This window comes from Parambassis ranga, chromosome 2 (assembly GCF_900634625.1).
Source record: "Parambassis ranga chromosome 2, fParRan2.1, whole genome shotgun sequence".
Lineage (NCBI taxonomy): Eukaryota > Metazoa > Chordata > Actinopteri > Ambassidae > Parambassis > Parambassis ranga.
In genome coordinates, this window is record NC_041023.1 from 25,708,658 (window position 1) to 25,734,943 (window position 26,286).

Sequence of the window (26,286 nt, forward strand, 5' to 3'; positions counted from 1 at the left end):
CTCCAACAGCCACCAGGTGTCAGCCTTTAACCAAACATGCATGGTGCCTTGAGCCGTGGCCGTTCTGTACAATTTATACATCTACATGTTACATTTGTGCAATATTATTATAGGACATTATACACGGAAACGTTTATATAGACGGTTTACAAGTGTCTCTCAAAACCAAAAGAAAGTTATGTAGCATCAATCGCAATTTTTACCACATTTGTTTTGTTGGAAACAACAACCACATTTATAAATGTAATTTTAGACAGCATGCATTTTTTTCATTTAATGCATACATCGCTGGAACAGATAATTTACTTAGAGGGGGGTCGTACTAATCACACGCTTGCTTTGACATAGGGCTGTCCGAGTGTAGTATAACATTCATAACGCTTCGTGTAAAGTGAATGTACACAGATGTGGTCACATGTTTGTAATGTCCTGTCCAGCCAGGAAAATCAGACGATCACCGAGCACAAATAAGAAGAGACTCTCGAGCTTGTTACATCAAGTTACCTTCTCATAAATTGACAACCGGAACTCGGTTGTCTGGCCTTCAAAATAATACCAGAAAAGGGCAGCGCATTGGTGTAAAAACAAAACTGGATTATAAAAAGCGTATTACCACCAGAACTACTTTGATACATGGGCGACCTATTTTGAAACTCAGCACCCCCCCCCCCCCAAAAATTTTGCTAAAAATGTGTTGTTTTACGATCTTTGACAAACTCAAATATTTTAAGAAAGAGGAAGCACAGGTTGTGGGTTAATCATAAATATTTTAAGAATAAAAATGAATACAATTATTTCAAAATGATATAACAATAAACCTTTTTGTTGTTTTTGAATACATTATTGTCACAGAAATCTTCTTACCCAGTCCTTAGATGTCATGCCACAAGAGGGTAAAAGTATAAAATGAAATGATGTCATCAAGAAATAATGTAATCACCTCAAAACAATTAGTTTAAACAGTTTTCTCTTTCAATATTTTCTCAGCTTTTAGTTTGAAATTTGAAGCCGGAAGTATGGTCTACTCCGGCTGTTTTGACCTCTGCCCAGTCAAACCCATGACAGAATCGTGCAGGCGCGTCAGTGGCTAACAAGTAGGCGGACGAGTGGTAGTAAATAGAGAGTAGAAAACACACCAGTGTACGTGAAGTTATGTTTGAATCTTTTATACTTGAGTAGTTGACCGACGAGACGCTGCAGTGTACTGAAGAACGCGAGCCCATCACCAGCAGAATACCATAAGAGCCAAGTAACCTTATTAAACGGGTTTAACATCGTTAGCTAACAGTTAGCAGACACACACACGTCTCACAGGACTGCTTTTATATTTTCAACCAGCATTTTTCTTGCCTGAGCCAGTCAGACTACCTACCAGGAGATTCCCAACAAATCAAAGGTAAGTGCCACTCAAACAAAAGAAGGAAAACAATGCCATAACAAACTCTCGTCTTCCATCTCCTGCTGACTATATGTGGTTAGCTCAATTGCTAATTCGCTGTATGTCTGTAGCGGGGTGACAGCAGTGACTCTGCAGTCGAGCAGTGCGTACTATTATGTAATAAATCAGGATTAGCAGTGCTGAGGCGCAAGTGTAGCAGCTTCTACATCTCCATACGGTTTCTCGGCGCTCCTGCGTCAGCAAGAAGTCATACTCAAGCGTGAACATTTAGAGAAATACGTTAGCTGATGCACTGCCACCGTGCAGCTGGGACATCGTGTGCCATGCAGCAAAGTGCTGAGTGATTAGGCTTAAATATGTTTAATTAGTATTTCCTGCAGTGTAACGTATCCATGTGATTTGTGGGACATTTTAAACAATTACCTAGTTATGGCGGTTTTTGCTAAACTGAAATGATGTTACTCTTTCTTCCTTACCTCCAATACTGAACGGAGTATGCATCCTGCATCACCCTTAATCATATGATCCTGCTGCAGCGTTGCATGTCTGCAGCCTCCACAGCCCTGGGGCTCTGTTACCACTTTCACTTGACTAGACCTAGAAGTAGAAACAGGAGACTCAACTCTCATTTATTGTGTCAGACAACTGGTGCATCCGGTAGATCCTGGCCTGGAATCGGATATCAGATATCAGCCTGTCATGTTAACCACCTGCGATTTCATAAGCTTTTTAGTATTTACTATTGCATATGCAGTCATCTGATCGTGGAAGCATGAGTCATTTTGGCACAAAGACAGAAGAATAAATTATTTAAAAAACATTTAGCATGTTGCTACTTTGAGTTAATGATGGTTGCATATGTGTGCCCAAATTAGGCTCTGTCAGTCATATGCTACATTTCCATTTTTCCATTATCTGCTTAATAAGCATGTAAAGAAGGGAGATCCCACTTTCCATGACAAACATTTGTCAAGGCGCGCAATCCAAGGTCACAAGAGCAACCAGCTCATTTGCCAGTCAAATAAAGTTTCCATTCAGGCCTTCATGAACCACAACTTGTTGACTGTGTCTTGACATTATAGGTGCATGCAAAATTTACTTTGAGAGCACCAGCATTATATTGATACAGACATGCAGAGAAAAGCTAACTCATTTTTCATTTAGTTGTTTGAACAGCAGTGGAAAAAAATATTCAGTCAAAAAAGGAAGTTGACATAGTTTTGCAAAGGACAACACAGGCAGTGTACAAATCAGAAAACAGAACAAGTGTTTTCTAAACTATAGGCAAGGGCTGATAGAAGATAGCGAAAAGATGTTATAAGCATGCTTGACTTTCAGGGAGTTATGTTAGCAATATTTATAGAAATAAAATGTGAATCGTTAGGCAGAATTTGCCATTGTTGCAAATATTAAACCATTTTTGAACTGTTTATTCAGGGCTAATGAAAAGCATGACAAAAGAAAGCGACTAAGCACTTGATGTGACTTCCAACTTTGCAAAAAATATTCTGAACTGAATCTGCTTTCTTAAAGGTAGGGTAGGAGATTTCGTTCTGATGCACTTTTTGTTAAATTAGTGTAACTTCTCTTTCCAATCCGATAGCAACCAATTAGTTCGGCAGTTTCGCATTAAAACGAAGAATATTAATCATCTGTGGAAGCTATAAAACACTAAAAACATCAGCCAATCCTACGAGGCGCACCTGCGCGGAGTATTGGCTGGTTGTCACTCTCTTCCTGCTCTGCGCACACCAGAGAGGTACATGCATGATGACTGAAGTCACAGAATGGTTGGGAGGCGTGGCTTCGGGGTGAGCTCAGAGAGAAAGGGGCGTGTGTTTACTTTAAAAATCTGGCTGACTCACTGAGTTTTCAAAATCTCCTACCCTACCTTTAAGAAACATGTTTCTCTATCATGTCAGCCCATGGCTTGTGGAAGTGATGAATCTGTATGTTAAGAAATACTTTGTAACTATTTGTAGTACTACTGCTAAATATATGAGAGGCTTGTGGGTGTAGAAACCTTTCTTTCTTAGTTCATGCAGTGGTGCTTTATTGATCGCTGTATTTTACAACAGTAAAACACACACAAACACATATACACAAACAAAATGCTTGTGATGCTGTGAATAAGTATATGAAGAATAAATGGTTATAAATCAGTAGACAGAACGTAGTTAACTGTCTATTAAAGCTGATATCAGCTGGCTTAGAGCCTAAATAAAGAAGGCATTTATTAGGCACGGTTGCCTTATTCTTATATTCATTTGTTCACCTAAGTTAGAAGTCCTATAACAGCCCTGTGTCTTCCTGCTTCTAAAACACAATAAGGAGCCATAACTAATGCTTAAATGCTCATAAAGTTATTGAAAAGCCAGGTCCAGTGTATCAGCACAGCATAATCTACCCAGCTGGGATGCTCAGGCCACTGGCTATAGTTTGGCTGATTGGATGCATTTGCTCTGACAAATGCCAGATGCGCTCAAAGTGAGATAGTGGACTCTTACTTCACATCAGTGACAGCGCCACACAAATAAGGTTGCATTTTAGCCTGCTTTTTTCCAGGCAAGCAGTTCAGTAGCCATTTATTATGATTGGCGAAGAGTCACGGCTTACCAAAGAAAACAGCTGCTTTAATTTCAGTGACACCATATTGCTCTGTGTATCTTCCCGTTCATTGCCACATGGCTGCCACTGGCTCCAATACAGCAAACAAAACTGGTCAAACATAGCTTTTAATTTACTTAAATTGCACCTGTCTCTATAACAGGGTTTACTTAAGCAGCGTTTCTTGTGCACCAGGTCTGCTGCTGAGATAGATTTTTTATTTGATAAGGAGGCATGGGTGCATCTAGCCCTTTATAAGTGTCCAAACCCATTAACTTCACTGTCCACCCTCATCAGGCCCTGAGAGCTTTAGATGCAGAGGGAGCCTTGTTACTGCTTACCTGAACTGCTGCTTCCTCCTGTATCTATTTTTCTGTTTATGGGTGTTATTTAAACCAGTGTGATGTGTCATACTATAAGTACATATTTTATACACATTTTTTCCTGATCTTTCCAACCTCTTGGATGGTATTGTTTTTTTTTTTTGACAACATCTTTGTTTAGATGAGGCACGAAATCAACAATCAATGCAAGATGTGTGTCAACAATGACCACACCCAACATTGTAGGACATTTCAGTTGTGCTGCTGAATATCTACAAGAGAAAGATAAAACATCCTGGATAAAACATGTGACAGGTGGTGCAGGTCAGCCATGTTTTTATATGAGATATTTGAGTTGAAGGACGACAATCACCACTTAGGACAAATGCTTGTGTGTTCTTTGAAGAAGATGGAAACAAAAGCCCCAGAGTCTTCTTTTTTGCTGCATTACTGTCTAATGCTCTTTGGGAAATACTTTTGAACTTTTGAGTTTTATTGGCTGTAAATATATTCCTGCCGACACTTGTAAATAAAGAAGAAAAATGCTCTCAAAGGCATTTCTGAGTAGAAAAGCAGAACCAGATTTCCAGTTTCCGAACAAGTTGCTGGTTACTATAGGGCTTTTTATATTGTAGTTGCACTCCGGGAGTTACATTCCACAGTTTTACAGCATGTTTTTATAGCATGCCCGCCTTATTTTAAAGGAAGTTGCTACTGTTATACATCTCTGACAAGTCTGAAAGATTAAAGTGTTTTCAGTTTACATACACAATACACAAAAGTTAGACATATTCATTTTTAATTTTTTGTGCTTGTAGTGAATAGTGAATAAAGATTAAAGGCATTCTTTTTGTAGGAAATTTCTGTATTAATATTTCCAAATCTACACTGCTGTTGTCCCCAGTATTAAAGCTCAGTTTTGTTATGTTTTTACAACTCAAACCTAATCTGCTCATTGATACAGTTACAGTTTCTAAGTTAGCCCGTCTTTCTTGTTCAAAAGCTGGAGTTCAAGTGTTACAGTTTTTTTTCAATCGCTAACAAGCGCTTAGCCATTCTTCAGATACTTTTTCTAAACTCTTAGACACACACAGACAAAACATGATCAGCCAAATGGTTAATTTTATTCTCAAAAACACATATTGTTAAACTCTTCATTTCAAACTACAATACATCTTTCTCTAACACACTTACGTTACCAAAACACTGGACATCAGACTCAAAATGAAATTATTCTGTCAGAAAAACGTGTGTTTTCAGTTCACAAGGTACATGCAGTCAAAGTGCATCCGATGATGTCATCCAAGGCGATACACCTGGGATAAAACCGCTTGCTATGACGGATCCATGCTTGCCAGTCTTTAACTGCAATGTCCCTGCAGGCAGCATCCATGGCATCAAGGAGTGACATCTGGTCATGTGGCTGATGGTCAAAATCTTTCCACCTCCATGCAGAAAAAAACTCCTCTATGGGAATAAGAAAAGGTGAATAGGGATGGACCAGTCTTGGTTGGACTTCAAACCATGTTGTGATGGCTTGAGAGTGATCGAAAGCCACACTGTCCCAGGTGATGACAAAGATCCTCAAGTTCTCTCCCTCTTGATCCTGCTTTGGAACCAGGTGCTGGTGAAGGTCATTCAAAAAAGGCATGAAGGCGCTCGGTATATATCTATGATCAGGATCAACACAGTATTTCCAAGTGCTGCACACATTGTGATGTTTGCCCCTCTCTGTTCTGGGACTTCAGCTGTGGACCTTTTACCTGTAACATTCCGTCCTCGCCGACGCCTTTTGGCCTGAATGAACCCTCGTCCAGACATTACTTTGTTTGTTTTTTTATGTGTACTCCCAAAAACATCACTCCTCAAGGTCCTCCTTTATGTGTCAATTTCATTGAAGAATCCTCAGCACCTGCCTCTGCAATCCAGTCTACAATCAGCTGTGGTTGGCCCAATTTATCCATCATAAATCAGCTGTTTGTCAATTATTGAACTGTTTGTTAATTATCAGCTTATTTTTGAGCTGCTGTGTTGTTTTTGAGCTTATATTGTTGCAGAAGTAGAGGTTTTATACTGTAGCTAAGGTTTGGAATATTGTTGTTTTTATTGTGGTGTGTTGTGTGCTAACTAGGGCTGTGCGATTTGACGCTAAATGATCATGAAGGATTTGAACGTATCGGCGATCTACCAGAACGGAGAGATCGTTTTATCGTCCATATGAGGACTCTAGTAAACGGTGGACAGAGGTGACAGCAACAGCTCCGTTTTTCCTTAGATATGATTCCCATTAAAGTTTGATCATTTGTTCTTAATCACATTGAACTTTAAGAGTTACTTAAGTCTCCATACTGTATTTATTGTTTAACCTTAGGAGGCACACTTCAGTCTGCTTAAATGACTGTTGAATAATACTTTACAGAACTACATTAGTCTTCGTTTTAACCTATTTGAAATAAAACTTTATTTTGTTCTGTAATTGTTATTTAAATTTTCATGTTTATTGAAAACTAATACTGAGTGCATGTTATCAGAGTTGTTGTTTGCCTTTAAAATCTACTGATAGTTTTTGAGAGGTGACAGAGTAGCTACCTGAAGTCATTTACACAGAAACATGCAAATTAATGTCAATGTAAAAACAAATCGTGATAAAATCGAGATCGTGATTTTATCATTAAAGAATCGTGATATAAAATGTTTGCCATATCGCCCACCCCTAGTGTTAACATTTGTAAAAAAGACAAAAATGATCCATCATTTTGGTGGTGGGTATAGCTTATCTGTTAAAATGTAAGCATTGTAGAAATGTGTTTACTGACTGCATATTGTGTGAAAACGACATGAAATTTGTAAATGGTATGGTCACAACACACCGATGCTGTGCACGCTGTATTAAGAGTTCTGAAAATGAAATGTGACAATTGTTTGGACAAATGCTTGTTAGCATAGACTAGAAAAAAACTGTAATACTCTGCTTTCTGTTGTCCTAATACACTGGTTCAGACTGCAGAGTCCTGTGCAGAGCTGCAGCCTTTTGTGGGATTTTTGATCAGCTTGTTTGATACAGCAGGAATGTGAGGCAGTGTTTTGTTTTTCTCATGTTCAGGGAGTGTACAGCAAAAACATTTAATCAGAATGTTGGTATTATGGTCAACGGTACTCCACCAGCTTTTGGCATATGACAAGTATATATTTTTTGCCAATGTGTGCTTTGTATCACCAAATCTCTAAAACTCACCACAGGTCCAGCTGTAATAATCTCTTTTGATCTAAGCCGTGGCCTGAGGGGAAAAGGACAGTGACGCAAACTTGCATACTTGTGTCACTTACATTATTCACACAGAATTTGCACTCAGGGTAAGCCTGCAGCTATCCTAGCCTCTTGATAGAACAATGAGAAGAGGAAGAAGCTAAAGGACCAGATGCCAATTAGCAGATACTGTTATCCAGAGAAAATTAATAACAGTTCAGGGGTCTGCTCTGGATCTCTACTGAGTCAAGCACTCATAATACGATGTTAATGATGATATTAATGATTTACTGGTTCTGTTAGTGATATAATAGTGAATAACAAGTGCTTAAAAATACTGGTAGGATTAAAACCATTTTTTTTATTTGACTTTAATGTACCTTAATCTTTTATATTACTGTTTTCAATCATTCTTGTGTAGTCTATGCTTTATTTTATCACTGTTGGAAATCTTTGTAGGTACATGTCTCGTGTTTCTGTCAGGTTAGCCAGGTTTTACCGAGTCTTTGGGCAACATTTTTGGCTGATAATTACAGTGATTTTTAAGGTGACAGTTCTCTTTGTTTAACAGTGAGATGGATGACTGTATGGTATTTGCCTACGTGTTGTCAGGGATTGGTGGGAAAGATTTGACTCCCACCTTCCCCACAGCCCCTTTAGGTATTGTAGATTTTGATCATTGTAACTGGTAATCTGGCAGTGTCAGATTGAATATAGTAAGACATGACATTTCTGTCTGTGTATGATATTACTGAGATCAACAAGTGATATATTACTGCTCTAATTTTAGCAGAACTTGTATTGCGGTCAGTCTGTGTGTTACTTAGTAAATCTGCCCCCACTGTACACATTTATTTATTTTTCTTCACTGTAGTTAATCCTCCTAAGTGACTTTTCTAGTGTATCATTTACTAAGGTCAGAACAGCTCCCTCACTCTCACTTGAAAGCTTATTTGCAGCCATGTAGTATAATATCTAGGGAAGAAGCAGCGGAAATAGTTTGATTTGTGTTTTTCTCATTGCATTCTCAATTCACACACACAATTCAGATTTTTATAGTAAATTTTAAAGAGAAAAATGGATAGATTTTTCCACATAGTCAGTGCCTCTTGTTTTTGGTTTGGCCCTCTTGATTTGTTGAATAGGTGGTTTTTCTTGGAATCAGCCTGTTGTTGTATAAGAGTTTACCCCCTCAGGGAAACGGCACAGCATTTTAGGTCATGGAGGTGCTTTGACTAAATTATGGAAATTTATTGAAAATGTGTTTGCCATTTGGGTAACAGAGGTCAAGAATGCTGAAGGACTGCATGTGCTAAAAATACATAATGCTTTCAGGACAAGTTGTGTGCTTGTGTAAATACACCTATCATACCATTGGGCCAAGAGATCTTTGTTTTAGTGCATGATTACATTCATTCTGTAAAGGTATTTTACATGAAAAACCTAAATCGGATTCATTGAAAATTTACCAAAGAGACATTAACTGCAGAAATGCTGTATAACTATAGCTTCAACAGTACCAGTATCGCCAAAGATAACCTTAGCCTCAAAAGAACACAGAAAAGTGTCCTTGGAGAAGCCATCACATTTTTCCCATTAAAATGCAGTGCTGTCTGCCAAAAGCAGGGTTTCTTATTGTTCCAGGGAGGGGTTGTCTCCATGTTATTGTGGCTTTGAGACAGGTCATAGGGTAGACTTAATTCTAAAGAGAAAGTTTGCATGCAATTTTCCTCCCATACACATGAAATTGATTAGTGGTGATGCGGTGAGTCTTAGTCTTAGTTTATAGTTAAAAGCATTAGTAAATAATGTCTTCTGTTGCATTTGCTGAGACACCGAATAGCATTTCTTTCATTAAAATGACCAGTGGCAGTTTACTTCCTGGGTCATTAACATAATTCTGACTCTGGTGTAGGCTTGTGCAAAATCGTATTGCGTGCAATTAATCGTCAGAAAAACTGTCACCCATTAATATTTGCCACTTATCGATTACGGCAATTAGTGCCCGTCATGATGACTCATTTTTGTGTGCGACGTACTCTCACCATCACCTGCAAGCCTGCACATGTGAGCCCACAATAACAATAATGGCGGAAGGCAGTGGTATTCAGTTAAATGATGCGGAGCAGCACGTTCCTAACAGAGGTTCAATGTCTGTCACCCTAAGCCGGAGTACGAAGAAGAACCTAACGCCGGTTGATTTGCACAGACATACATTCATTCATTAATTTTAATGTTGAAATGCACTGCTTTGTGACCTTAAGACATTAACATTTGAAGGACAAAGTTACTTTAAATGTTTGCTTCATTATTATTTAGAAGCAGTTGCGCATTGTGCATCTGTTATCAACACATATTTCAAACATGGCTCGTTTGTGCCTAATCACTACTTACCAGCTTAACCTGTTAGAATGAAGTAGTTAACTTGACTGATGGTTCGTCAGTATCATTTTAGAACAATGTGGCGATTTAGAGTCAAAAACATGTAAGTGCAATTGTTATCAATTAATCGTTATCAGCTAAATGCCACAATTATACATTTTTTTGCCAATATTGCCCAACCCTACTCTGGTGTTGGTAACACTTTGGTGTTTGGTGCACTTGATATGTGTCTCTATTCAGGGGCTGCATCCTTTTAAAGATGAGGTCTTTGGAGGTATGGTCTTCGTAAAAGGTTGCACAGAGTAATATTGACTGCTTTTCTATTTGCGTCACCAGCTGTCACAAAACGCTGCTCCCATCAGCTTGCAACCCTGACACCAGCAGGACATTTGAAAGTCTGCTGTACTCCCTCAGGAATCCTACTGTCATTGGCACACAATAAATCTAGGATGATGATGGGTTGTGAAAGCTATTGCACTAGATGCCAATCAGCAGATACTGTTATCCAGAGCAAATTATTAAAGGTAGGGTATGAGATTTTGAAAACTCAGTGAGAGAAACTGCGAAACTGCCTAACTAATCGGTTGCTATCGAATTGTAAAGAGAAGTTACACTAATTTAACAAAAAGTGCATTAGAATGAAATCTCCAACCCTACCTTTCAGGGGTCATAACATGTTAATGATTATATTAGTGATCTAATGATTGCATTAGTGGTAGAGTAGTAAATCACAAATGCTTAAAACATAGATAGAATTTAAACCATTTTTTGTTAGGTTTTTACTTTAATGTCCTTTAATCATTTATGTTGCTGTTGTCAATTGACAATCAACACATTTTTTCGGGTTAGCCAACTGAGTCCTTGGGCAACATTTTGGGCTGATAATTACAGTTATTTGTAGAGTGACATTCCTCTTTGTTCAACAATGAAATGTCTAATTGTATTGGTATTTGACTAGGTCCAGATCTTTGAACCGGCACAATACACAGATTTTGACTCCCTCAAACTCCTAAACATGTTAATGTTTGGAAAGTTTGGCTATTTTAACCTGGAAGACTATGGGGATTGATTTTTGGAACCAGCCTCTAAAAGCTCCAGGATGAACTGCAATTGTGAACACTTGCATATGGGATTCATTGATTATACCAGTAGGTTTCCGCTTGTATCAAGATTAAACATTGTTGTCTAAATTGAGTAGAAAAAACATTATTATTACCTAGCTAGACTGTAAGCAGGGGATGAGATGCACAGGTTTCAGTTTTGTACCTCTCTGTGCAATCCTTCTGTTAATGCAAAGCCACAACATGTCCATGTATGTTTATCTTTAGAAATTTAAATTGATTCTATTTCATAATTATGTGCATTTTTTCATGTGACAAATTTAACAGAGAATTCATCTTATCTGATTCAGGAGTTTGTCTATCTGTACGTGTGTGTGTGTTGATGGCTTACATACTGTTGTAGACAGCAATGCATTGACTACACATCAGCTCCAAGCAGTGGAAAAGCTTAAACATAAAGCATACTCCTCCTCCTTACGTGTCATTGCACACAGAGAGAGAGAGAGCTCTTACTGCCGCTCCGGCGCTGACACCGGCAGTCTTGCAGCACTAGCCTACATTTCAAGAGGAGGAGGGAGAAAAACATAGTGATGTCATTTCTAGGTCTCTCTCTCTCTCTCTCTCTCTCACACACACACACACACACACTGTCTCTCAGAACCTCTGAATGTAACGGAGCTTTCTGCTGCCCAAGCTTGAGGTAGGTTCTCCATTCATGCTTCCTTGCATTGGTCTCTTACGCATGCTGCACTAGGTCCCTCCATGCTTCTATGTTTATATGTTTAATTCACCTGCAATTGACCCAGACAAATGTACTATGTTTATTACTTTCACTTTTGTTTTTGTTTTACTATGGGTTGTGTCTTGTTTTCACGCTATGTTGAAACCCTTTGGTGCTGAGGTCACATCACACATCCTGACGATGTGTCCTGATTCCCAGGTTCAGATGATGGGGTGAAATATAAACATCCAGCTGCTTATCATGTAGAGGTTATGTCTATCAATTCTTATTATGATGTTTTCTTTAAAGGTCATTCTTTGGTCAGTGGAACATTTTATGTTACTCTGCTATTGTGACCTATGCCCTTCCTTGTGATGTTCACCAGTCCTTCAAACTGTGTTAAAAATGATTTCATCTCTGATCTAAATGTGCCGGCATCTCAGCCTCACATTTATTCTCCCTTTTCCGTTATGCAAGAGGTATCACACACACAAACAGGCAGATATTATTCAACTGAAGCTGAATGCGTCATACACATTTTCACTGTGGCTCAGTAGTGAAGCTGTGGCTCCATTCTCTCTGTCTCTGTAGCAGGGATAGCTTGTTCTATCTGTTGTGAGCCAGCAGTCAGTTAAAAAGCAAGACAGCCACAGCATCTCTCCATCTCCCCATAATAGGGGGACACCACAGTCTCCTTGACACCATAGGAGCTGAGACATTCATTCTCATCCTCCCTATCAGCATTCCCATCCACGTCTCTCAGATCAGATAAGTGTTGGTGAGAGCTGAGTCACCTTGTTGCATCCTAAAGTGTTTAAGCAAGGTGACCTGCTTGGTGCTGTGGATTTTGACCACAATTATGAGAGAAAGTGATGAGAAAAGAAATGTCAGAATTATGCTTTTTCTGAATTGGGTTGTTCTGTTTCTAGTTGAGCAGAGCTCTGTTTGGCTATGTTTAATATGTTGTAGTGTGCATGTGTATGTGCATGTGGCACATGAGACAATGGGTTTGCCATTAAATTTCTATCAGCTAGTGGAAGCAAATATTGTCATAATGGGCTTTATTGAGTGTAAAACACACTAAGCTAAAGCAGACACTGGTGTATCAGGTACAGTAATATTTAAAAATGTTAAAATAGAATATAATATTTGCAATCTTTTTCATTTTATGTAATGTGTAAAATAATATTTTTGCTATTTATTTAGAAAGGGTTAGACATAAATGTGCATACAGATTCACTCTTCAGATTGAACCTCTTCATCTAACCTGTCAGGATGGTCTCAACTGCTTTAATGTATAGGGGACAAAGCCATGGATGAGATTTAATCTGTGCTAGAGCACAGCTGAACATCATTTAATTGTGCAAAGCTGTTGGCTCTACAAGAGTTATTTTCTTTTTATTTATATATCAGATCCTACATACACACATGCTCGCTTGGGGAATGAAAAGTGATTCTTCTTCTGATGAACTAGCTGGATTCTCAGTGGTCTACCAAGGCAATCCTCTGCCTACATGGTTGATTAATATTCTTCACTCCCTGGCCTACATGGTTTAATTCTCTATAAAGACCCCCCCCCCCCCCCGAGCACAGCACCAAAGTGGGACAGGCAGATGATTACGTTGAACCAGGCGACTTCAAATTCCCCTTTCCCCAGTTTCCTCATAGAGAGCAATTCTAAAAACCTATCAGTTTCTCATTCCTGCAAAGCTGACAATTGTAGTGTTGCTTCCTGTAGTGTTTCTTCCTCTATTGGAAATTACATCTAACCTGCTTGCACTAGTTTTTTTTCAAAAAGCTGATCCTTTGCAGGTCTCAGAACATTAGATGCTTGTATTGATGCATGTGAGTGAATTCCTAGTGGTGAAGGTAATGGTGCGTTATTACTAGTATTGAAGGGGATGGAAAGATTCCGGAAAATACCTTTAGTACCTTGTTTTAAGGTATGTTTAGGTTCTGTTATAAATTTAATTAGTAAAACAGAACCTACACACACACACAACTCAACCTAATATGCTATTTGGATATGTTTTTTGTTGAAAACAGAAGTCTAGTTGTGCAATGAGCAAGAAGGGCATGTCATCAGATAATTAAATGGAGTCACTGAGCAGAGACAAAAACAGTGTATAGCAATTTGCATTATTCAGAGGTACTTTGTTGTGACAGTGGTGAGGTCAAATACATGTTGCAGCCATTTGTTTTGTTACAATATGCAAAACAAATAATACAATTCTGCCAAACCTTAATTTGACATGTGGTTGGTATTGCTAGAATCTTAATTTTAATTAGCATTTAGCTCAAAGCACGTTCTATCGCCAACAGGTTTACCAAGACACTAGCATCACAGGAGGCAGGCTTTTACTTTATTTAAGGTGTGGCTTTCAGCCGCTGATGTTAAAGCAGTGTGCACACAGTATGTGGATACTCCTGCCTTTCTTTCGTATAGCTGCATTTACCTGCCTAGCACTTAACATCTTGATGAGACGTAGCCTGAGTCTGAAGTATCTGACATCTGTGTAGGCAGACCAGGTGTCAAAGTAACACAAAGAATTTTATTGATTGCACATACTGGGGTCATTCTAATTAGATGGGCAGTCTAATGACAGCAGCTTAATGATTGCATTGAAAGCTTTCAAAAGTCCTTCAAAAACACTGCATCTGCATACACCACATACCATGGCCATTAAGGAGCTTAATGACTGAATTAATTATTATTTATGCTGTGTGTTTTTATAGCAGAGCCATCTCTATAAGACGCACAGCAAAAACACATTGCTGTGTTTTGTGTTGTTAAAATAACAAGCTTTATAATGCATTTTTATGAGCAGGAAATATCTAAAGAAAATGGGCATCAATTGACCATTGAAGTGTAAGTATCAAAAACAGCATTATTTTGTATATAGCAACACATTGTCTTTAATGTTTTAAAGACTTTCTGAACTACCGCGATTGCTCTACGAGCTTGCAATATAGGTGCCGATTCCATGGGTGCTTCAGGTCAGAGCACCCATATGTGTCAGCCTTCACTTGTCTTTGATTTGCTAATGACCAAACCCCCCTGCTACCTCTCAATGCAATGCAAAGACTGTGTGTGCACATGAACGTGCTGGTAGGAAGAGCTTACGGCCGCTGCTGTTAATCTAATGTGTGTTTTACTGTGATAATAGCAACGAGTCGTGCAAGCACGGCCACACACACAAGCCTACAATCTACAAGCCGTTGATTTGGCTATACAGCTAAATCAATGGATTGTAGATAGCCAGCTTAACAAGAGACACTTGTAATTGTCATCCCAATTGGGAAGTCAAATCTAAAGAGAAAAAGTTGCAAACACAGGTAACAAAGAAAACGAACACACCCAACACTGACTAAACCGCTGGAAATGACCACTAGATGCTAACAGCTATATTCAAACAGCACCCATGTCGCATAGTAGCTCTGCATATCTCACTGAAGCACTAGTAGTCATTTTCAGAACACTGCAGTGACAGCAGTAATAGTCATATAAAGGCTCTCATGTTGACTGTCGCAGAGCTGCCACCCCTTTTTGAGAGTGGTTAATAACATCAGCTTAGGTTCCTCAAATGATTGCTGTCCTTGCTTGCCCTTGTGCAGCGCTGTACCTTTTTCAACTAAAATCAAAATCATAAAATTTGTCTACTGCATTTTTAGTAGCAATAAGCAATCTAAACACATTCTACTGATTTGCAAAAACATTTATTATTATTATTTTTTGCATAAAGAAAGGTTGTGACTGTCAGGGAGGTCAGTGAAAATTAATGCCAGCAATTTTTGTCAGCATTCACAACAGTATGTGTGCTTTGGTAACAAACCATACTGTTGATGTCATAGACTTTGTCTCTCGACATATGCAGCCCAGTCATTTTTGACTCAGTGGAGAATTCCCTTTCCAAGCCACAAGTTTAGGATTCCCTGTGCATTTGCCCTCTATCTTTGGCAATGATTTATAGCTCACAGCTCAGCTGTGGTACATCTGGAACAGACTGTGATGTGACAGTTTGTATGAACCAGTTGACTGTACGGGTGAAAACAAGAGAAGCATAGCAGAGTGGGTTGTCTGTTACTGGCTTGTCTTATTTATTACAAGACAAAATACTTAAGGTATGTAGTAATCATACGAGATAATGATCTGCCTACTTTAAAGGTTGGATAATCTTGCCAAAAAGTCATGTGACCATTTTTTCCCCTGTTTTCCTTTCTAAAGGTTTGAAACTCTCTCTGTTTACCTTCCTGCAAGCTTTTCAGGTCACTTTTGTGACAGTCCTCAATGTCAACTGCCTCCCTTGTGAGTCCTTGGCACATAAACTGACTACAGCTCCACCATCTGCAGCTGGTGGCGGTACTTCTTATATTGCTGTGCAGCCCACTCTAATCGGAACCTGCAGAAACCTCACCAGGGCAGCAGAACAGACCTAAGATGGCATGAATTTTACCCATGGGCCTATCACTGTTGCCAGCTGCATTAACAAAAACTGGAGTTTGCTAGACAAGCCACTCAGTGGCCTAATGATACTGAGGTCTGTTGCAAACTTGACCTGGCCAGACTCCAGTAAAGGGATGGATGAGGCTCACCCTAGGAGGGTGGCTACAAAAAGTACACGTTTGGATTTGTCTTATGATGCATTATGTAGCCCAAGAAAAACAAACATTGTGCAAGGCAATTCCCTTTTAGCCATTTAAAAATAAGCTGCAGAATCGAGACATATTCTGTCTTTAGAATTTGTCAGTCCAGGCCAGAATAAGACCTGGAACTAAAGACTTTGACTTTATGCATCACAGAGGGGATTTCTGTTGTCACCTCTGTATTAAATGTTTGTGACGCAAATAACAACAGCAACAATAATTAAACTCCCACACACTGCAACACAGTATACTCAGAGTTCTCTGTTATATTCCCACCTCAGCTGTGTGGCTCCTGCTCCCAGCTGAGTGGAAGGTTGGCTTTGAGAATGGAGAGTGGAAAGCATCCGTCTCGGTGTGATGGGTCCTTGAGAATTGCAGCCAGAAGAAGTGTGTGTGCTGGCAGGAGCCAAGAGGCTGTCGGAGCACTGGAGCGTTGCATTAGCAGAATGACTGGAAAGGGGATTTAGTGACTGGTGCATTGTCTGGATGACCTCCTGTCCTGGGTCTGTTATTAGGGCCTATTTTGTCTCTTAACGTCTGCTAAGAATCTTCTGAACGGCTTCTTTCCTTTCTTTCTCTGTTCTTGAAAACTTCAAGGGGAGAATTGTGTCAGCAGCATCCTGCCTGTTACCAGAGTCTTATAAAACCCTTAGAATGTAGTTGTGCATGAACTTTAACAGAGAATACAAATATAAAGACCTCTGATGATCAAATAAAGTTTTACTGAAAAAAATTGGATTTTAGCATATACTAAACTCAGAGTCAGCATCACTTGATAAATGTACACAGTATTTTAACTGAACATTGGATGCACATAACCCTAGTTATTTCATGGTTTGGGAGCTAAACAAGCAGCTATGTGTCCTGCTGTATCCTGCCTACTGGTTCTGATTTGGCTGGAGTAGGCTGTGCTTTCTCATGATCAAATAAGTGACCTCAGCACAATGGATAAAGGCAAGAAGGGCAAACCAAATTATTTAACTAATTGCATAACTCACTTGCCTTAACTAGATTACCCTTGGTAATTTGGTGGTAGAATTTATGGTGAGGTGTATGGCACTGCAGACACATATCAAGCTTGTTCATTATGCAGAGCCTAAGCCATAGTCATTACTACCATCTTATAAGATAAGATAAAACTTTGCCAGAGGTTTCAAGTCACATTAAATACAAATACAACACCATTTATAATGGCCATTGTGTAATCAGGTGGTCACACCATGTATGTGCATACCATTAACATTAACACAAAACAGTAATCGGCATGAGTGGCTGCTTGCTGTAATCATGAAAGTGTTATTAGAACAACCACGTGTTTGCAGGCAGCTGCTTCACCTAAAATAATCTCCCCAAAAGCATAGTGTAATTAACAGATGGTGCCACTTGTTCATGAATTCATGTTGAGGATTTAGCCAACACAGACATCAAAACTGCAAACAGAGTTTGGACCTGTATCATATTGTGTGCAGTGAAATGTGTATAGTGAAAGCAAACAAGCAAGGATTCTATTGTTGAGGGACAGGTGGTTGTGACAGTGAGTGTTTTTAACTGAATGTATTAAAGATGGCGGACACAAGTGCTGGACAGTAGGCAGTTAGGGTTAAGCAAAAACAGTCCTTTATAACAGGCAATGGTCATACACAAGTACCGTAGGTAGTCTGCATGGCAAAGGTAGCAAAAGGGGCTAAGCAAAGGCAGGTCGAAAAACACTCAAAAAGGTGATTTCAGTGATTCAACATAACACAGGAAAAATAATAACACAAAAGATCTACAAAATAAAAGCCCTGACTCAAACTGAAACCCTGACAATAACTTTTGTCTTTTAGTCATTTTCCCCTAGTTAATTGGGGAATTTGAAGTTTTTATACATACATGTACATTGCACATGCAACATGTACAATGTACATGTACAATGACCATGCTATGCAGGACAAAGAAGGTTCAGATGATGGATGGATGTTAGATACAACACTTCTATAAGGGACAAAAGGTAGGGCGGGACAGGCAGGCTTATGCTTTATTTTCTCTGTCTTGCACAATAAACAGACAGTTTAATGGAAGGCCTGAGCCACAGCGCCCTTGTTTAAATGTAAAAGGGTGTTAGGGGTTGGTTCAGTGGCAAAAATATACAGTAGCTCCTTCATTGTGCTTTTAGTCTAGTCATCCCACACAAAGTGAAGTGGCACTTTGACTGTTGCTAATGCAGGAAAAACACTTTTTTTTAATAATAATTGAACAATTGTACATTGAAAACATCCTTCAAAAGATGCTTGACACATTAAATTGCTTTATGTTATGGTAACACATTGTCTTTTCCTCACAGCTATGGCATCATCAGAGCAGCGCTGACAGGCCTGACTCTGGTTTAACCCAACCATGGAGTCGTCCTCCGAGTCCCAACAGGAACCAGAAAAAACTTTGGTAAGTCATTACCATTGTGTAAGATACATTCCCACAATATTTTAAAAAAGAGCTCATCTAGAATTAAAAATTTCAAATAACAGAGCATGTTTTCCGTCAAGTTCATAAATGCTAGTGAAGAATGCTGATCAGAGTATATATCTATACACTCCAGAAAGTATCTTCATAGTCAAGTCACATCATAAATATGTGTCTCCACTGTCCATTACAGACATACATGCCCATGCCATAACACTGCCTCCACCATGTGTGAGTAAAGATGTTGTAGGCTTTGGAACATGAGCTGTTCCATTCCTTCCCCATACTTTTTTCTTGCTATCAGTCTGGTATAAGTTTAGACTTGACATGCCCCTCCTCCTCCAGAGTGTTCTTAACTTGACTAGAAAGGGATCTTCTTCACCATGGACAGGACTCTGTCTTCATCCACTTTAGTTGTCTTCTGTGGTCATTCAGGTCTTTACTGTTGCTGACCTTGCCAGTTAACTTCCTTATAAGAATGTTCCATACTGGTGTATTGACTACGCCCTGTGTTTCTGCTGTCTCTCTGATGGGTTTATTTTGTGTGTATTAGCCTGATGATGGCCTCCTTTACTTGCCCAGACAAATCTCTAGACCTCATGTTGAAAGTTGTCATGGAATAACAAGAGAACTAAAATATGTGTTTCATGTATGAAAATGTATTTTAATTCATAATTGGAAAATGTCACACTCTTAATGTACTTTGAGTGTTTTAGTTTAAATTAAAGGGCTAAATGCCAGAAAACCATCATCACTCTTCCAGTATTTATGAATCTGACCATAAATGATAATGGTTGCGACAGATATTAAAGTACATAAAGATTCAACTCTGCAGTATGTAATGTAGACTTAGTTTTAACTGTAAATCCTCTACACCTGTCTCACTGCCTCTTAGACGCTGATAATTATCCTTAATAGCTGGTGGTCTTCATTTACCCTCCATGTATAGTCTCAAGTGGGAAAGGGTTCCTGTTTCCAGCTGGCATCAGTGACAGGGTGTCTGCTCCAAGGGTACACACTCTGAACCCTAATAATTAGCCTAAAATTGTCAACTGGTCACTGGCTTGTCAGGCTTTCTGTGGAGATGTTACCTTACTGCATGTGGTTAAACTGTGTCAGGGTGGTATGTGTGTGTCTGTCTCAGTAGTTGGACATGACTGTCACTCTGGCTGCAGATGATTAAAGGTCACGCAGAAGTGTATTGTTTCAACATCCTCTTTCCTAGGGACAGAAATTGTGTGTAAAGCGACAAACCATTAAATACGTTTTCATCCAGTTTAAATTGTTTTGCACTGTTCAATGTTGCAGTGTCATGCCAAAAGAAGTTCATAAAGGTGGCACATTTAAAACATTAAAACATATTTAGGCTTATCTGCATTCAGCCCAAGATTGAGCTCATGTTAAGGGGCAGACAAATCTAACTGCTGGTTGACTTTTGAAAGTGCGATACACAAACAAAAATCCATCAACTACATTTATTTTTTTAAAGACCTATTGTAACAAAACAATTGAATATGTGGATTATTGGACCAAATCCCCTTTAGATCAAATTGTGCCTTTACCTTTGATCTCATTTAAGAACCTTAACCATTTCAAAACAAGTTTCACTCTGTCTTCACTCACCCACACAAAAATACCACTTCCCTTCTCTCTGCTGCCTGAGTTGTCATTGTGCCATTTTGTTTCACCTTAACTATAATCCTCAGTAGCCATTTTTTCAGTAAGCATCAGGATAAATGCAATTACAGATAACTGAGGTAATAACAGTGGCTACCTCTCCCACAGGCCTCACATACAATGAAACAGTGGGACTGAATGGGAGCAGAGCCTCTTCTTTAGGTCTTGCTCAAAGTGGGAGGGAGTTTTAATAACGCTCAGTATATGTTATTAGTGCAAGCTAATTTCTTACCCGCCTTCTCCCCAGCCAATTTTAGTATCTTCACAATTAAACTGCTGTTTCCTAAATCATTACATTTACTTTTAAATATTTTCTTTTGGATTGAATTAGATTAGTGCCCCTCTGTGATTTTGCAGTCAACCTTCTTTGTGGAGGTTCTGATGTAGTGTGTATTATACTTGATCACACATTATTAGCAACTGTAGTGCCAGGATAGTGTTAGACTTAGACTATAGGGAATATTGTGTTGCTGGCTTTTCCTGCTGTTTACTGAAAGGGCCCATTGGTAAGGAGGATGGCTCCCAACACGAGATGAAAGGCTCTGGGAAGCACGCCAGGTGTCTGTCGCTTCTCCCTTCGCTCTGACATCCTCACAGTCAGGAGGAAGGTTTATGGCAGCCGCCCCCTTCCATTTCACACATCCAACCACCATTCAGTTTGCTGTCAGCATTGTACTTACTGTAATGAAAGCACTGGTGACCCGCTGTTCAGAATAGGCAGCAGTGAAAAGGCACACAGACAGCCATTATGTAGTTGAATAATAGGTTTGAGGGAGCTTAGAGATAGTAGATAAGGATTTGTGACTAGGTGATCATCAATTGAGAAAATTTCAAATTAACGAGAAAAACGTTTGTCCTCTGTGGTTGTTAAATTGCTCTTTGGCAACACACTTTACCCCCTTTGTTCATGGCAAGACTGTGCTGCGTAAGTCTAAGGCTTGAATGCAATGCAGATTATTACTAGGAAACAGTGTTTTTCTTTCCCCCAAGCAACACAAACAAAAATGATTTTATCTTGAAGTAATGGTATTCAAATGGTACCCAAGATAAACATTACAATATAAAAATCAATTGTACTGTACCTCTACCAAGCTTCTATGTTCATTCTGAATAACACCTAAACCCTAGTAACTCAGCATATTCAGTCCTTAGAATAATATACTGCTCTAATGCAGTATGACATAGTGTCTACTGTAACATTACAATTACGTGTTGTTGCCAAGGTTATGTTGTTATAACAGCTGACAAATGGTGCAAGTCATTAATAAACTATTTTCAATGCAAGCAAGTGCAAAGGTTTGCCCAAACTCACAGTTAGGTTTTTTGAAAATATACTTATATTTTAATGGACCTTTAAGCCATTCAGCACTCAAGACTTATATATACCTTTTGAATGATCATCTGGCAAAGCTCAGTTCAAAGTAATGATAGAACTGACGAGCAGCCTTTAAGATTAAGCAGGTGGATGTTAACTTGTGGCTTCCAAAGCGTTCAATTAAATTGAAATAGATGAGTTGTTCTATTAAATGATGATAAAATAAAGTTACCTATAACCTGATTTGATGAGTTGTTGGGTGCATTACTTCAGAGAAAGTGACCACTAACCTTCACAAACTCTTTTCTCAACCTGTTGCTGATAATGCTAAATATGGTGTTACCTGTATACATGTGTAATATTAGCAGAGGAAATATACAAGTAAATATAATCTTGCTTCAAACAAATTCTGACTGGCTGGTCACTTTCCATCAGAAATGCCAGTCTATCTGTTATTTTTACAAGTAATCAAGAAACAGTGCAACTACCACTGACATTTCACACAGTATTGACAATCTTTATTATGTTTGGAAAAGGATGTTTTTAGCTGGTAGATTTTTTAAAAGTCAGATGCTACTATGCCACAAATGACAGGAATAAACTACACGAAGCTACAAAAAAACCATTGCTCTAAATTATTTTAAGGTTTCTTTGAAGAAGTGTGACTGCATCAGCTTATGTACATCAGTGGTCAGACTGATGGAGCAAAGCTGACAGACTGGGCTAAAGAGAGACACATTCTCACCGTTAAAGTAAATAGGAAAAGCAAGCTTAAGCTTAAGCCTGGCCTTGGACCTAGAAAAACTGCAAATAAATGTCTAAAAATACTCAGTAACTTTGAAAAGGCTCGAAAAACTCAGCTTTATATGATGTGGGGTATCTGCATCCAAGATTTAACTAAGCACAGCAGAAGGCAGCTGTCTCCTGCCAAGATTTATTCATCCCCTCTAGGTTGAGGTGGTGGGTGGACAGTATGAATTTATTGACACAGTATCTTAAAAAGGCAAGGTGGCAATAAAGTACATATGTCAATAGGATAATTTGTAGCAGTGCTGTGTGTGACACCTAAAGACACGCTCATTTAATTGTTGCCTTTTTTGTTTTGTAACGCATTTTTTTCAAAAGTCTGTGGCTCGTCGTATTTTTTCGGCCTACCTTAACTTTCCTTCACAGTGACTCTTCTTTCCATTTCTGACAGTGGAGATAGACAGTCCAAACCTTCCAGATTCTTGTACCCTTCTCCTAATTTATAATAATGAATTATCTTAGTTTGTAGGTCAGTGGAGAGCTGTTTAGAGGCCCCCATGTTTCCACTCTCTAAGAAAGAACATAGGACAGGCACAGCCAGCAGGTACCTTTGTTAAACAGCCTTTTTCATGATTGTAATTGAACATCTAACAAGCTAATCAAAGCAGTTTTGTGCTGCAACCTGTCATCTATAAATCCCTACAGGTCTTGGAATTAATGTAATAAAAAATGGTGCCCAAATTTATGTACATGACTATTTTTGTTTAAATGCACAACGAAAATGTTTCTGTTGGGCTAAAACTTATGCACTATTGAAATGTTTCAGGTATATGTTAAGATTATGCTGCTGCCTCAAAAGCTCAGCAAGTGACAAACTGATGCAGTGATTTTCCTAAGGGGTGCCCAAACGTTTGTGTACCATTGTAATTCATGTTGGTGTGACTTGACAGTTGGGTTTTAACATTCTGACGCAGGGGACATTTTGAGTCATTTTATGTTTAAGCTTCTCCTTTTTAAAAGATGTCTCAATTTAATTTCTCAAGAAGATAGCTGCTTAAGGGGGTTTGTGCTTCTGTCACTACCCTAAATGGTTACTCTGTTGTTTCTTCCTTAAGAAAACATTTTCAAAGTCAAACTGAATCACACTCAGCAGGAGTTTCCTGCCTGCAGCTGAACTCTTTAGTCTAATTATAAAGGCCAATGTTCCATTGCAAATGAGCTTTACATTTCCCAGGTTGATTGATGCGGTTTCGTTGTTTGGATGATTCTGCTATTTTCAGACTCAAAGAAGCAAGTCCTGGGTTGTTTTACATCCACTACCACCACAGTACAGTGCATGAGTGTGTGAAAATTCTCTCTTGTCCTGGGCGCCATGTGTAAGTGCTAAACAGCATCATCTGGATTGCTTGAGTTTTTTGATGACGTTTATATTGTTGCACATGGTTGTTTCCGTCTCTTAGCCAATCACGAATGGAGTTTGGATGTGGTGAGAAGCCAGCCAGTCTTTGACAGTTCGGTACCGAATAGTTGGTAGTCATTAGAAGTGCTTTTATTTCAAAAAATATTTTGTATTTTCCTTGTTGTGTAGCCAGACTTCACCAAACACTGAAAGACACTGAAAGTAGCTCATTGCCGACCGGACACAGGCACTTCTTCTCTATCTTTGAGATTTGTTTTGTTTTTACACTCACACTGATGAAATCCCTCTTGGAGGTAAGCTGACACTTAGTCATCTTCACAAAATTTTAAATTGTTACTTGAAGAAACTTGCCCAGCAGCAGACATGCAAATATCTAAAAGCAAACAAAATATGTCAAAGCACATGCTAGTGTCTGAGTCACTTGGCAAAGAGAATAGGAAAGACAACTGTTGACACTTTGTTACTTTATCTTTACATTTTTTTCCAGTCCCTTGTACCTTGTTCGTTTACACCCCTGACTCAATGGAAAACAGTTAAGCAGGTTAATGGAAACAGTAGTAGAAGTGAGTGCATTAAAGCTTGCATTATCAGGCCTATAATAAGGTTGCAGGGTGTCCACATCATTGGTTTGTCCTCCTCTGGGGCAATTTTCCATAATGGCTATGGAGATGTGGCTCAGCAGTTTATTGGTGCAGAGGGGCCTCAGTCAACAAGAGCATGAGAAAGAACTAGGTGGATACAGTAGTTGTACTGGAGCTTTGTCCTCCAATAAGAGCCACTTCAATTCACTAATTCACTAGACTTTAACTGTGGCTTTCAGTTCAGTCCTCTGTAAACAACAGGCTGCCTACCTCCTTTTTTCTCTTTTTTGGTTGTGTGGTATTCCGCTGCTTTCTGGTGTCAGGTGATGCTTGTCTGAAAAACATGAAGAAAGAGATGGATTGTAGTGAAAATGCCTTACAGGGGGTCCACAGAAAGACAGAATATGGAAATAGAAAATATAGAAAGATGGAAAATCATAAGTGTTTTTAAGACAAGATAAAATGAGTGGAAGAGTATACACAACTAGTGATGTAACACATTTACAAGGTAAGAAAACAAGACAACTACAGGAAGCTAAGTGATAAGAAGAAGATACCAAAAAAGAGCTGTAAAGAGAGAGAGAGAGAGAGAGACGGGGCAGAGGGAGGAGGCTTAAACTGTTGCATGCTTGTTCTCACTGCCTCCCTTCAGTGTTTGGTGTGTGTCTGAGCTGGAGAGAAATAGGGCTGAGCTCAGTGGCTTGTCGTACCGGGTTTAGTCTAAGAGACTAAGATGCAATAGTGGCGACAAACTCACCTCCCTTGGCTGACTGGCACATGGTATGCATTTCCTCTTCTTTCTGTACACAAAGCTTATCGCTGTCAGAGTGTCAGAACGGAAGACAGGGTGGGGTGGATAAGACTGAGTTGAAGTTGATCATACCGAGCACAGTCTGTTTTAAATAATGTGGCTTCAGAATGTTGTGTTGCTGCCATAAAAATGGGGGGGGGCTACACATGCAGCTAATTTATTTATTTTTAAGATTTCTTTTCATTTTTAGCGAATCTGTGCTGGATTACCGCCAGCCACCAATTTGCAACCGAGATGGTTTGGCCTCACCTCTGGAAAACTGTTCTCCATGTTTGTGCTTTCAAAATACACTGGAGCACTGTATTTTATGGCTCTCATTGTTCAGCGATTCTCATCCACTGTTAAAGTGTAGCACAGAGGTAAAGCGTGTAGATACTGGTCACTGCGCTGACCTAGATCAATAGATACAACCCTACACAAGTGTTGTATTTTACAGTTATTCATTCCAGGGTAGCACTTCGCCACTTCCTACATAGCAATACTACGCGCTAGATATTATACCACACTTGCTCTTAAGAACACCACGTTAATTGGCATGCTTTCTGGATGCCTCTAAAGACACTGTTATTAAGTTTAATGTTAGGAAAGGAGAGAGAGGATGATGAGTAAATCCATTTGAATAGGTCCTGTTTGTTTGTGTTGGAATTCGCCCTGCTGCTGAGAATGATCTCCTTATGGTTTTCTTTTGGAAGATAATAGCCCACATTTAATTTGTACCATTTTTACTTTTAGAGTTTAGACATGGTGGGAAAGATGTTATAGAAATTTAGATTTAGGTTTTGTGTGATTTACACTCCCAGAATCTGCAATGTCTATCATTATGAAACTGCAAATAGTTTAATCTGTACAGACCTTTTTGTGGAAAGTAACATACATTTTGTGCAGCAGAATAATTAGCAGAAGCAATTGGTC

The 26,286-nt window shown here is 39.1% G+C and overlaps 1 protein-coding gene across 7 annotated transcripts in view; it reads left to right on the forward strand.

Annotated features, from left to right (window-relative positions):
• The first annotated feature begins 1,065 nt into the window (after window positions 1-1,065).
• Window positions 1,066-26,286, forward strand: part of osbpl8 (oxysterol binding protein-like 8) — a 61,865-nt gene continuing 36,644 nt past the window's right edge. For 4 of the 7 annotated variants that reach the window (XM_028425356.1, XM_028425363.1, XM_028425381.1 and 1 more), the window contains exons 1-2: window positions 1,066-1,396; window positions 18,708-18,805. In XM_028425356.1, coding sequence (XP_028281157.1) covers window positions 18,761-18,805 — 45 coding nt within the window. In that variant the 5' untranslated portion in view covers window positions 1,066-1,396; window positions 18,708-18,760. Of the gene's footprint in view, window positions 1,397-18,707; window positions 18,806-25,219; window positions 25,344-26,286 lie in introns of those variants that run through there. The other 3 variants (XM_028425409.1, XM_028425372.1, XM_028425417.1) reach the window with 3 other exon arrangements.